Source organism: Candoia aspera, chromosome 7 (assembly GCF_035149785.1).
Source record: "Candoia aspera isolate rCanAsp1 chromosome 7, rCanAsp1.hap2, whole genome shotgun sequence".
NCBI lineage: Eukaryota > Metazoa > Chordata > Lepidosauria > Squamata > Boidae > Candoia > Candoia aspera.
In genome coordinates this window covers 15283934-15297999 of record NC_086159.1, presented here as the reverse complement: position 1 = coordinate 15297999, position 14066 = coordinate 15283934, and the positions used below count along the sequence as shown (strand labels likewise).

General features: G+C 38.6%; 1 protein-coding gene across 1 annotated transcript in view; it reads left to right on the top strand.

The window, feature by feature from the left end:
• Nucleotides 1-14066, top strand: part of CACNA1C (calcium voltage-gated channel subunit alpha1 C) — a 506884-nt gene that overhangs the window by 368966 nt on the left and 123852 nt on the right. Inside the window, exons 11-13 of the mRNA XM_063309210.1 lie at nucleotides 2712-2738; nucleotides 5842-6002; nucleotides 7687-7912. Of these exons, the coding sequence (XP_063165280.1) occupies nucleotides 2712-2738; nucleotides 5842-6002; nucleotides 7687-7912 (414 nt within the window). The remainder of the gene's footprint in view (nucleotides 1-2711; nucleotides 2739-5841; nucleotides 6003-7686; nucleotides 7913-14066) is intronic.

Here is a 14066-nt window from a genome sequence, read left to right as displayed (position 1 = left end):
TTCTAACAAAGCAATAGTTTAATGCTTATGTAGAGATTTTTTCATAAACCTGAATTTTTTTTTAAAAAGGGACTATATTGACATTCCAGAATAGGGACTGTAAAATTCTCCTGTTGTCCATGCTTTTTCAGAATTCTCCTATATATACTCCTGAATACAGTGAATAGAGTAATCTTATGATAATCTTCCAGTTTCCACATGATCTTGAGCAACCAACTATTTTCAATGAGAACATCAGGAACTGATTTGAAGTTGTGAATCTCATTGATAAGAAACCAGAGGAACTATGGAATTAAATCAAAGAAAGTGATAAGGATAAATGTGGAAATACACTGTCAAAGGCCAAGAAACAGAAGAAAGCAAACTGGATATCATAAGCTATGGTGGAAATTGCCAGAAAGGGAAGAGAAGCCAAAGCCAACAAACACAGATATCACAGGAAGGGACATAACAAAGAAATTCACAGAGCTGAAGAGACAAGAAGCTATATCACAACATCTGTAAAGATACTGAAACAGACATGGAAAAGCAAGGAAAGTCTTCCAAAAGATCTCCAAACTCAGGAGATTCCAATCCATCCTCAAATTTGGTATGCTAAAGAACACAAATGGACAGGTAGTAACTGATTCAAGGAAGATCAAAGATGAAAGGAGTATACTGAAATTCTGTACAGTAAAGATGTCAACACCCAAGATATCTTAGAAGATATTGCCTACTTAAAAGAGCCCTAGAACTTACAAGAAAATGAAATTAGAACAGTACTCTGGTCATTACCAAGTTGGAAGGCTACAGGAATTGATAGAATATCTACAGAAATGTGAAAAGAATCTGTGATGGTTCCAACCAAACTATACCAGCAAATTAGGGGGATGACACAATGGCCAACAGACTGGAAGAATACCAAAGAAAAGAGATTTAACAGTATGTGCAAACTATTGGACAATATCCTTAATTTCCCATGGTAGCAAAATAATGTTTAGGATTATCTGGCGCAGATTAGAGGCCTACCTGGAAAGGGAGATGCCAGATGTTCAGAAAAGCCAGATGTTCAAGATGGCTTTGGAAAAAGCCAAGGAACAAGAAACATTATTGTGGATGCATACTGCATAGTTGAGAAAACCAAAGATTATTAAAAAGAAGTCCATGTGTGTTTTATTGATTATAGAAAAATCTTTTATTGTGTTGACCATGTCAAGCTGTGGAATGTCCTTAGGAAAATGAAAATCCAGGGACATCTAATTATCCTCATGTGAGGAAGCCACGGTCCAGGTGGCTATATTGTGGACACATTATGGGCTATATTTTGGAAACATTATGCAAAGACCAAGGTCTCTAGAGGTCTATAGTGTTGGGAAGATGGAAGGAAAGGGAAGAGGACAACCAGCAGCAAGGTGGATAGACTCAATTATATCAGCAATGGGCTGTACCACTGGAAGACCTGAAGGACCAGATCGGGGACAGATCATCCTGGAGAAAATCTATGTGGTCTCTAAAAGTTGACACCAACTTGATGGCATATAATCAATCAGTGAACAGTCTGTAAAGCTACTATAATGAATCTTGAACATTTCACACTGAAAGGCCAAAGCAATAATGGGAACTTGCTTCTTGTTTGTTTGTTTTTGAACAGAAACACTTTGTTTCCCATGATATCTGACATATTTTTAAAAACTGTAACTACTAAAGACATATTTCTTCTCCCCATTTGTGATTTATATTTCTCCATCTGAATATTTGTTGATCAGATAACATGCCGAAATTACCCTCTCTACTCTGAAATTATCACATTTCATTCTCCAAAATTTCAGTATATTAAATCATGTTCAAAACCTAGCAAACATAGATATTTTTCTTTAAAGAGTTTATCTTTCTACTACTCTCTTTGACCCATCATTGGAATCATTTGGTATACTTATTTGTACGTTTTCTCCAAAGAGCAGATGAATTCCTCCATAATCCTCACAATAAGGTGCAAACTTACTAGCCCTTGTATTATCAAGTGTGTGTAAGACCACATGAGAGATGTAGTCATTTTTAAAAGTTTTGCATCTGATGGTGTTATGTTCATGTTTCTTTAGTATCAATTCCTTATGAAACAGCTAATTCATTTTCTAACCCACATAGGGACAGTAAGTGGCTTGGAATTCAGTTAACTAGTTTCTAGGAGCTTGTCAGATTTGCACTAGTGCTTGTATTATAGTATTTTTAAAGAATGTTCAAGACCACCTTTAGCTTGATTGCTCATCATATTTGTTCCATAGCAGTGGCTTACATAATTGCCCATTCTGCCTCTTTCTTTGCTACCAGCTGGTCACAGGTAGCTTCCAAATCTGGAGGGTTGGCATTTGCCTTGCAAGAAAAGAGCTTCATATTATGTATACTAACAGTCTGACATGGCTGAATGTAGTTAATATATATAGGTGTCCAACAGAAACCATGATGATGTCACATGCCTAATGATGTGAATTAATGTAATTTGTGTGATGATGACATAACACATGTAATACCACTTCCCCCTCCCCTAGCAGATAACCTTTTAAACATGATGTATAAGCAGAAACTAGTTACACTGAAGTATTTAAGGGTTAGGCCAAATATTAGCAATGCTTATTTTTAATAGCTCTATAGCTCATTCTTTTTTAATTATGTTGAAGTTAAGAAGTTACAGCATATATTTATGATATATTAAAATAATTTGTTTTCCCTTTCAGGCACCGGATTTCTAAGTCTAAGTTTAGGTAAGCATTTCAATTTTTCAAAAAGCTTGCTCTCCACTTCTACTGAAGTTTATTAATAGATACTTCTCATTTATCCTATTGTTGTAAATAGTAATTGCTTATCATAAATATTCTGCTAACTAACAGTTGTGACCAGTAGGGTTACTCTACCTTCCCATTTAATCAACAATTAATTATTCTTTGTATTAATCTAATGAAGGAAAAATCTAATAAGGTATAAAGCTGTTGATTACCAAACTCCATATGATCTTATTAACCATAATGTAATTTAAAACTTCATGTAAATGTGAGAAGGAAAATAATTATTAGAATAGATGAAGAGTCAAGAACACAACAATAAGAGGGTTGTCAGGAACTGGTCTCTGTGTTACCTCAATTTCTGCGTGAATAGGTAGCCCTTGTTGTTAAACAAAAAATAATGTTGTCTGCATATTCATAAAGAAAGCTGTACTGCTTTTATATGAGTTAGAAAATATGTTATGAACACTCTTACAAAAGTCTGTCTTAGCAGTGGGAACATCTTCATTCACAAAAAACAAGTTTCCCAGAAACTTTTAAAAATCATAGACCAAGAACCTTACATACAAAGCAGCTGAAGCCCACATTTTCTCCTCTGAAACCCATATTTTCAGGCTACCAAAAGTTAAGGTTACTTTATGCATGGGCATAGCCCAAAGAACAATTGTAAACATTAACAGGATAAATCTATAAATGACCTGAAGCACTGGACTGTTGTCATGTGCTCTTTATCAATATTTAAATGAATCTGTTTTTAATGGGGAACAGATAAGAGGATTTTTGAAGAATATTGTTATATTTTCTTTAGTTGTTCTATGTAATAGTTATTCAGTACCTTTAAAACACAGAGATTTATAATATTTGGATAGTTTTGAACCTGACGAATGGGTATTAGTTGTTATAATTACTGATATTACCCAGCTAGGTGGCAGCACCAGCCAACTTGGACTCACCTCAGAGAGCTAAGCAGGATCAGACTTGATAAGTACTTGGATAAGAGACCACCAGGAACTTCCAGAGCTTTGGGCTAGACTGGAACGTTAAAAAAAAAACAATCTGGCAAAAATGGACATGGAAGAAAAGCACCTCTAGCAGCCAACCACTACCCCCATATTACTTTTCTTTCAGAGAGCATGGCTGCTGGGTGTGCTTAAGAACAAAGCATCTTCTAAGAATGCCTTCGGAGACAGAAGCATCCCTATAAATCAAGATGATAACTACAGGCTAGCATTTTACTTTTTAGATAGAAACATCCATAAATAGACAAACAAACTTTTAAAAAATATATAAAGACAGGTGAGAAACCTGGCAGACACCAATTTAGGAACCATATGCTGTAGGGTATTATCTCAGAAATACAGAAGACGGTTCATCCGAAAAAAATATTGCTGGAAGATTCACATACAGTGTTATTTTACTGACAGTTCATCTAGAATGTTGCTTATGCTTATCACTGGGCAGAGACAGAAGGGTAAAAAGGAGCAAAGAGGATCTGCATCCTTTATGTGTGCATCATATAAACAGCCTAGACTAGGCACCAGTTGCTTGGAAACTGGTTGCTAAGCAAGCTGAATTCTGAAGAATAGAAGATGTATAATTAGGTGGGTTTTTTGGGGGGGGGGTGATTAGTAATTACTGTCTGAAGTCACTGTGACTCTCGTGTGAGGCATATGTGTTCCAGGAAAGCAAACTGTAACATCGCATTGTGTTTATAGCCCATCCCAGCAATGAGTGCTAATGCTCTGGGTACAAGACAGTAGATTATTGTGACCTTGCTATAGAATTCTTCAAAACAATTTTGATCCAGAGAATTCTTTTGTTATTGTTGTTGAGATCTGAGTCACTATAGACCTTAATCATGAAATTCAAAATGGTCACAATTATATTTAACAGGAACAAGAAAGAGTCAACTTCTGCAATCAAAACTAAACTTTAAATAATTGAGAAATTACTATTTCAGGGTGGGAAAGGCCAAGAAGAATTCAATAACTAGAATGTAACCTACTAACTATTATGCTCATTTTAAGGATAAGTACTCAGATTTACACAAACAGAACTACTGAGTTCTAATTAACCACACAGGTGGAAGCTGTGTTTTTACATCAGTAGCCTTGTAACTTTTGACTTCTGTATGAGAAGAAAACAAAATGAAAACCAAGAATCAGTCTCTTCTTCCCATTTCCAGCAGCAGTTTTTTGTTGGAGCTACTCTGTAGAAATCTCACCAGCAAAGTGGTACAAAGTAGACAGTGTGCATCCTGTAGGACAAATTCATGCACATTTCCTACTAGCTGCTCCCAACTGAATCCAGCTTGTCATCTAATGAACTGTTCATCTTGAATCCTGAACTTATTTATGCTAAGATGCTGAAGCCTCTGTGGCTAAGAAAGGCAAATTTATGCTTGGCAATCTTTACTAGGCTGAAAGACCTGTTTCTACCAAATTCTTATTCAGTAAACCAATAATTTCTCCTTCAATATGAATATATTGTATGAATATACATGCCTATAAATGATAGTATTGTGTAGGACAATTTGAACATATTTTTTTTGTAGTCCCCCCAACCATTTTACTCTTCAGAAACAGTGAAGTTAAAATTAAAAGCTGCAGGAAAGAAGAAGGTGAAGATTGTTTAGCTAGAGAGATCATGTTACAAATGTGTCTTTTTTGCCTCTTCTTATAAATTTAGAAAAACAGACATTCCTGAGAAAAATAGGTCTTTGAGGTTATAAGCCATATCAGAATGCGTGGTGGATTCCGGTGCTGCCGCTGGTTCCCAGGGAGGGACTGCATTCCAGACAGATAAGAGGCTTTGCAGCCCGGACACTGTTGCTGGGAAGGTTAAGAGGTTCAAGGTAGCTCTGCCCTAGAGCCCTTCTGGGTTATTTCCCCTTAGGTTAGTTGAGCAGCCTTAGTCTGGCAAGAGTCTGTCTATGTCATGCGCTCGGCACTCATGACAGTCTACATGGTGAGAACAATAAAGAACTAGAGTTGGAGATATCAGCTCAGCCTGGTTCTTGGCCTGGTTCCTGACAATCTGACCATGATTACAGGGCATTCTTTCTCCTTTGTTTCCCTTTTTCAAGCCGCTACTGGCGTAGATGGAATCGATTCTGCAGACGAAAATGCCGAGCTGCTGTCAAATCAAATGTGTTCTACTGGCTTGTGATCTTCCTTGTGTTCCTCAACACGCTTGCCATTGCCTCTGAGCATTACAACCAGCCAGACTGGCTTACTGAAGTCCAAGGTAAGAAGAGGCTGAGAGTTAGCACTGTGCGAGCATAAACTGAACTGCAGTAAGTTTACGTGACATAAAATCATTTGATTGCTTAAGCACCAGAAAGAATTAATTACAAAATGTCAAAACTAATTATAAGTGCATAAAGTATAGGTCTGTATTTTGTAACATTCCAACAATTAATTAAATTAACGTATATCCTCTCAAAACATTTGGCATTCTATTTTTTATTTTATTTTTTTGCAATTATTTAATGGGCATCAAGAAGAAACTAAGGTAATAAAAAAGCAATGGGTTCAATCCCATATTCCAAGTCCTGTACATACAACCGCTTCTTTAAGCAATGCTTAACTTATGACTTACTTGTATGACAGTATAAACCACAAGGACATATATAAGGCTAAGACACCATAATAATGGAAAGTCTTCTTGCAGTTAAGTGCAATAGGATCAGCTGATTAATATTTGAGAACGAAGAAATCTTGTGGAACTTTCAGAATTTAATATGCTTCTTGGGGCCTCCAAGTTCTAGAACAGAGAGGGCTGCATTTGAACTGAGGAAACTATCTTCCTTCCCACCATCATGTCATTGGTTTCTTTCCCCAGCAGATAGACTAGGAAGAAAACATCCTGTCTCCTAGCTCAAGATATTAGCAGAGGTGTTTGAAATATAGGAAATTGATCTTGGAAAGACGTTTGTAATTAAACTGATACAATTCTTGGAACTAGGACAAAAACAGGGTATAATCCTTCCTCTTCCGCTGCTGCTTATTGCTAGCTACTCTAAGTATGAATTGTCCTTCAACTTCATACCTAAAAGATCTTCCTTCCTTTCAGAGTTAGAAGTGAACCTCTTGTGGGTTGTCCCTCAAGATAAGCAATATCCACCACATGCTTCTAATCTACCAGAGAGGGGGGCTCAAAGAGGGAACCAAATGGAGCCTTTGTTCCACTAATTTCCCATTCCTATTGGTTTTGACCTGTGCCTTTTCACATTGACCAGTATACCAAATAATTGCAGTATCTCTTCTATGTAATCCCTAGTTGTAAAAAAAAAAAAAAAGCAGGCTTTGGGGTATGTTTTAGAGCATATAGGCTATTCACGTGCAGCTTAGCCAGAACATTTGGGTCTCTTGGTTGCCTTATTTATAAGGCCATATAAATCCATGTACGCAGACAATTAAATTCAGATGCAACTGTTTGTTGCAGGGAAATGCAGCCATTATTACTGATTTATTTTATTTTTTTGAGAAATCCAACAAGATATCTTATAATGTTGACTTAATGTATATTTACAGTTTATTGGGGTGGGGGGAAGAGACAAAGAACGTGTAGTTTTGAATTAATTTATAACAGCCTTTAGTGAATCTAGATCAAGATGGAATTTAGCTACACCCTGGATTATAGAAACAAGATAAAAGCAGAGAACTTATACCAAGTTGAACATTCAGTTTTGACACTAGATTTGTCCTGATACTGGAAATTCCTCCTTCCCTAAAGACTTGCAAAAATGTAAAAACACAGGTAAAGTTTCCTATAGATTGCTGAAGAAACCATTCCAAATGATAAAAATCTAATTTGGCATTTAACCTTTAAAGTAAAGATCCATGTTTTTTTTCTTAGCATCTTTTGGTTGAACTAGTCTTTCAGTACCACTATAATGATCATTATTTGTTTGTTTATTTTTTATGAGACACTGCGAATAAGGTATTGCTGGCTCTTTTCACGGCTGAGATGCTGCTAAAGATGTACAGTCTGGGTCTTCAGGCATACTTTGTGTCCCTCTTCAACCGCTTTGATTGTTTCATCGTGTGCGGTGGAATCCTGGAGACCATCTTAGTGGAAACAAAGATCATGTCCCCACTTGGCATCTCCGTGCTGAGATGTGTACGACTTCTGAGAATCTTTAAAATCACAAGGTATATGATTTTTTAAATGTTCAGTGGAATTGACGGGGAGAAAGATCACCCATTCCTATGTGGAAATGTTGTGTGCAGGATGTTTCTAGACAAATAAGGCAAATGACAAATCTGCCACTCCTTCCCATAAATCATTCTTTCCTTGAAACTCATTTCTTGCTTTATGACTGGTGCTTTTTATTATTTATGTTCTTTTGCTGATTATTTTTTCACTATTTTGTAGGGTGCTGTGTAAATAAATTTTCAGGGCAGCAGACAAGAAATAATGGATTTAAAATGCATTAACAAATAAAACCACAGTCAAAATATAAATGTGGCATAAAACCAGTAAGAACTTCATAAAACTAAGACAGATTAAAAGGTAAAATAAAATAGACTTTGCCAGGCATTGACATGACAAAGCAAGGATAATCGTCCCCGCCCTGCCCAAGGTGAGGTTAGTCCTGACCCCATTAGCCTTCTGGAAATCCCAGCCTTCTAAACAAGGAACCTGTGAGACGGTTACTTCATGTATAGGACATTCATCCATTCTCCCATGGTCTTATTTATATTTATGTTTCATTGTTTCTAAGGTTGTTTAGACTTGTTTTTAACCCTTTTATTGTACACCGCCCAGGGTCACATTTGTGAGGTGGGTGGCTATATTAATAATAGTAATAATAATAATGGAGTCCTCTTTGGGAGGAGACTTTGGAGGGGAGCAGCAGATTGAAAGTCCCTTTGTTTCAGCCCCTCAGTTGGTAAGGGCACATGTGCAAGGGCCTCTGAAGAGTACAGGTAATTCTCACTTAACAACTGTCCTGTTTAGCAACTGTTTGAAGTTACGATGGCACTGAAAAAGTAACTTTATGACCGATCCTCACATTACAACTGCTGCAGCATTCCTGTGGTCACATGATTGAGATTCGGGCACTTTGCAACTGGTGGGTATTTACGAATGTCAGAGCGTCCCGCAGTCACATGATCATTATTTGTGTGCTTCCCAACCAGCTTGAGACAAGCAGAATCAATGGAGAAGCCAGCAGTAAAATAACAAGTCGTGATCACATGATGTCTCACTTGACAACCACATCTCTTAGTGACAGCGTTGCCAGTCCCAACTCTAACCCTAACTGTTCAGATACTTTGGTTCCAAGCTAGAAAAGCCCTTAAAAGATTATCTGGGCCTGGAAATAGCCTGGAATCTAGTGAAGATGGTCAGGCACTGGTATGGTATATCTCACTTGTTCGTTCCCAGTTAGCCAACCCACAGCTTTTTCTAAAATAAAATGAAGTTTCTAGATAATTTTCAAAAACAATCTCATCTACTATGTGTTGTAATAGATCAAATACAAAGTTCTCAGGACATGTAAAGCAAGACATTTCTGCTCAGCTACATAAATAGTTCTAAGATATACATGCTATTTATTGTTCTAAACTAACTAATCCTACTCTTCAAAAGACTTCTATCCTATGTAAAGCTGGCTGTATGCCTTTTATTTTTAAAAAGACTTTGAAAGAAAATTTCAGCTATAATACCTATAGTAATCTGAACTCCTAGAGGCATACAAAAAGGGATTAGTCAAATATTTTGAAAATTTTAAATTTTCTGGATTTGATACCACTGACTTTGCAAAAAATCACCTTGCTTGGTACTTGGAACTTACTGTCGCCAGTTGTTTCTGTCTGTCCCACTCAGTCCAACAGGAGGGGCACGCTACAGGTCCCCTCGATTAAAGAATGTCATCTAATGGGACCTTGGAAGCATGCCTTTTCTGCCTGCCCTCTGGAACACCAAGATTAGATTGATCCTGCTGGCCTTTTGTAAAGCGCTGAAGATCTGGATGTGCTCCAGGGCCTGGGACTCAAGAGGTTAGATGGCCTGTTGAGAGGTTTTTGTTGATTTCTTTCTTTGGAAAACCACCATTGCAGGTTTTTATGCTTTTTAAAATATATTTTTAAATTGTTTTTAATGTGTTGTTACCATCTGGAGTCACATCTGCAAGATGAGCAGCCATATAAATCAATTAAGTAAATAAATACTTTCTACATATTACAGCAGTACTGTACCTCCGTGACTCCTGGGCTGTTGGTAAGAACCCAAATCATCAGAAAACACCCAGTCTAAAGATGGTGATATTTGCTCGATGAAAATAACAACAACAACAACAACAATACATCCTGCGACGATACCTTTAATATTATTAAACAACAACCTCTGCCTATCCCAGGTCCTTGAGAAGGACTCAATATATGGAAAAAAATGCCAAATCCAGTCTAAACATCTGGCTGACTGAGACCAACCGTAATAATACCATCTATATTCAGGTTCACTTAACCTTTCCACTTACTTATTGAATCAGACAAAAAAAAGTAGAGCTAGATATGATCTGCATATTGATATTATCTAATGCCAATCTCCAGATGATGTCACCTAACCGATTTAGATATTTCAACCATGGGGATAAAATGGAATTCTACATAAATCTCAAGCATAAATACAAATAAGTCAAAGAGAAATAACCCAGCTCTGCCTGAATTCAGCCTTTTAGTATGAATGGAGCATTAGAAAACAACATCCAAGCAATATATTTTGACAGTCCCAGATGTAAATCATAATCAAGGATACTGAAAACCAGTGAGGAGTCCAAAAATGATCCTCTGTTGTCTTATTGATATGTACATAACTCTGATGTGTCACATAAGCAGTAACCCTTTTGTTATTCGTGCCGTCTTAGCATATAGAAGGTACAGGGCATGGCCTTGAAAGACAGGCAGAAGATCCACCAAGGCAACAATCAGGGGCTTCAGCCTGGGCCAAGAAAGTACCTCAGACAAGCCCTTCCCTACTTCACATGAAGATAAAATGAGGGAATTGGAAGCACATTCACACTTCAAAGGTTCTGTTACTATAGCTGTCCCAATAAAAGTAATTTTGGACCTATATGCTATTGGTTTCTTAATCTGGTCGACCATGATGGGCTGACATAGCATCAGAGTCACCTCTAACAAACAAGCTACCTAAGTAGTCACTCAGTGGCATTGCTACAGCTACTTGATTGGATAAAGCTAGTCCTTGACTCACAACCACAACAGGGACTGGAAAATTCACTGTTAAGCAGTACAGTCATTAAGCAAGGCATCACATGACCACACCCAATTTTACAACATTTTTTGTGGTTGTCTTAAGCAAATCACGTGGTTCCCTATTGATTTTGCTGGTTGGAAGCCAGCTGGGAAGGTCGCAAATGGTGATCACGTGACTCTGGGATGCTGCAACAGTCATAAATACATGCTGTTTGCCAAGTGCCTGAATTTTGATTATGTGACCACAGGGATGTTGCAATGGTTGTAAGTGCGAGGACTAGTCATAAGTCACTTTTTTCAGCGCTGTCGTAACTTTGAAAGGTCATTAAATGAATGGTTGTTAAGTCAAGGACTACCTGTATAGCCCCGGAGAGTTGCTGAATTCAGATCATACATCTAAAAACAAAAAAATCAAAAGAAGCCTTATCGTCTGGTCTCCTGTTTCTCCTTCCTTCCAAGTGCTCATTCTCTCTCCTCCACATCCAGAGGCCTTTAACTACAATGAAGGTTGTTATTCTTAGTTATTTATTAACTGTGTGTATATTGCAGCCATATAACACTGGTTCTCTGGTGGCACACAAAACAACTACATTAAAACAGAAAATAAAATCATAATACTAATAGAACCAAAACCCAGTAAATCACAGACTGTAAAAATAGAAAACCATTGAGAATTACATGATCACAAATGGTTTTAGAGTGTGCAGACTTAGTTATCATAAAGTAATTTTCTACATTTCTCGCTCATGATCACAACTGGTAAAAGGCAGATACATAATTTCAGTAGGAGAGCTTTTGGCTTATAGAAAACAAATAGCGCAATAAAAAGGAAAGGGGCAGAAAGGTCTTAATACTAGAGATTTTATAAAGAGCTATAATAGACTAAGCTCTTTTGATTTGGTTCCGATCAAACATGCAATTAATTTTCCTTCTCATTATTATTCCCCCTCTGACTACTTGGAACTATTTAGGTGGGCAAATCTGGTTTCTAGCATTAGAAAGGTTATATGTGTTTTCAGTCACTGTTTTGCTTTATAGTATGGGCAGCATAGGGTGTATATAAGGGAACACCATAATTTTTACATTCCACTTTACCTCATTGCATTCACTTTGCAAAAGTGTATAGTTTTGGTAATCTCCCAAAGCAAAATCTGTAATAAGGCTTCCCTCATCTGTGATCTGATCAGAGATGAGAGGGCTGACCTGGTGTGTATCACCAAGACTTGATTGGGCCTGGAGGGGAGTGTTCCCCTCTCAGAGATGTGCCCACCTGGGTTTCAGGTGTGGCATCAACCAAGAACCTAGGTCAGAGGTGGGGTGTGCATGGCTATGGTCATCCAAGCTCCTCTGGTGGCGTCCAGAGGCATTGCTCCACATACAGCTGGTTGCAAGACCCTATTTGTTAGTTTGGGCTCTAGGAGTCAGTTGGGACTGTTGCTATTGTACCAGCCTCCCTACTGAATGTCAACCTCCCTTCCTGATCTCCTTGATTGTCTGGCCAGATTAACAGTAAAGTTCCCAGCTCATGCTCTTTCGATTTTAGGGAAGGTGGTTGAGAAAGTGGTTGTGCAGCAACTCCAAAGAACTCTAAATGAGGCAGACTATCAGGACCCCCTTCCAATCAGGCCTCAGATTTTGGCATGAGATTGAAACAGTATTGATCACACTTGTATATGACCTCTGACAGGAGTGGGATAGGGGTGGTATATCCATCCTTGCTCTCCTAGATCTTTCAGCAGCTTTTGTAGTGGGAAGAAGGAATAACCTTGAAGAATAGGAGGAAGAGCCACAACCAAGACAAGGGTCAGATAAAGGAAATCTGAGTCCAGGCCAGAACTATAACCTGAGTAAGCATCTCAGAGAAGATCATACCAAGTTCTCATGAAGATAAAAGGAGGGAGGGGGGAAGCACATTTGGACTTCAGATTCTGTTACTATAACCTTATAATAAAAGTAGTATTAGACTGTGTGACTTTGGTTTCCTAGTCTGATCTGCCTTGAAGAGCTGACAGCTTTCAACAGTGTTGATCATGGTATCTGTCTGGACTCATTACAGGGGTTGGGAGTGGGTGGCTCTTTATTGCACTGGTTCTCTTCCTTCCTTTGGGGACAGTTCCAGGCAGTGTTGGTGGGAGGGAGGGAGGTCTTACCCACAGTCCCTGCTTTGTGGGGTGATGCAGGGTTCAACACTCTTCCCACTCCTACTTAACATATACATGAAGCTGCTGGTTGAGGTCATTCGACAGCACGAGGTGAGGTATCATCAGTATGCTGAATACCCAGCCTTACATCTCACCCTGGACCATCAAATAATGCCATGAAGGTTCTGTCTTGATGTCTGGAGGTTATGGGGGTTTAATCGTTTTGGGATATAGGGGCCACTGGGTCTAGAGATTCTCCATCTCTTGTTCTGGATGGGATTGCACTGCCCCAAACAAAACCAGTGCACACTTTGAGGTTCCTCCTTGACTTGCAACTCCTGTTCGAAAAACAGATAGCATCCATGACCAGGAGAGCCTTTGAACAACTTCGCATTGTGTGCCAATTGCACCCTTTCCTGGAATGGAAGGCTTTGCCCATGGTCACTCACACTTTAGTCAGATAGACTATTGCAATGTGCTCTGTATGAGGCTGCCCTTGAAGAGCAACTAGAAGCTCCAGTTGGTACTAAGTGCAGCAGCGTGAGCCGCTATGGGCATTGCTTGATCTGTGCATGTTACACCTCTGCTCTGCATGCTGCATTCCTTCTCAGTAGGTTTCCAGATTCAATCCAAGTTGCTGATGATTACCTATAGAACTCTCCATGGCATGGGACAAAGTTATTTGCAGGACCATTCTCCTGATCTTGTCTGCCCATCCAATCAGGTCTGGCAGGAGAGGCATGCTGTAGCTCCTCTCCATTAGTGAGTACAACCTGGTGAGACTCAGGAAGAAAGCCTTTTCTGTTGCTGCACCTCCCCTGTGGAACATCATCCTCTTGGAGTTCAGATTGGCCCTGAGAACCATTGGCTTTTGCAAGGCCCTGAAGACATGGCTGTGTTTCTGGGCTTGAGTTGTCTGTTGGAGCCTGCAAATTAATTTTATTGAA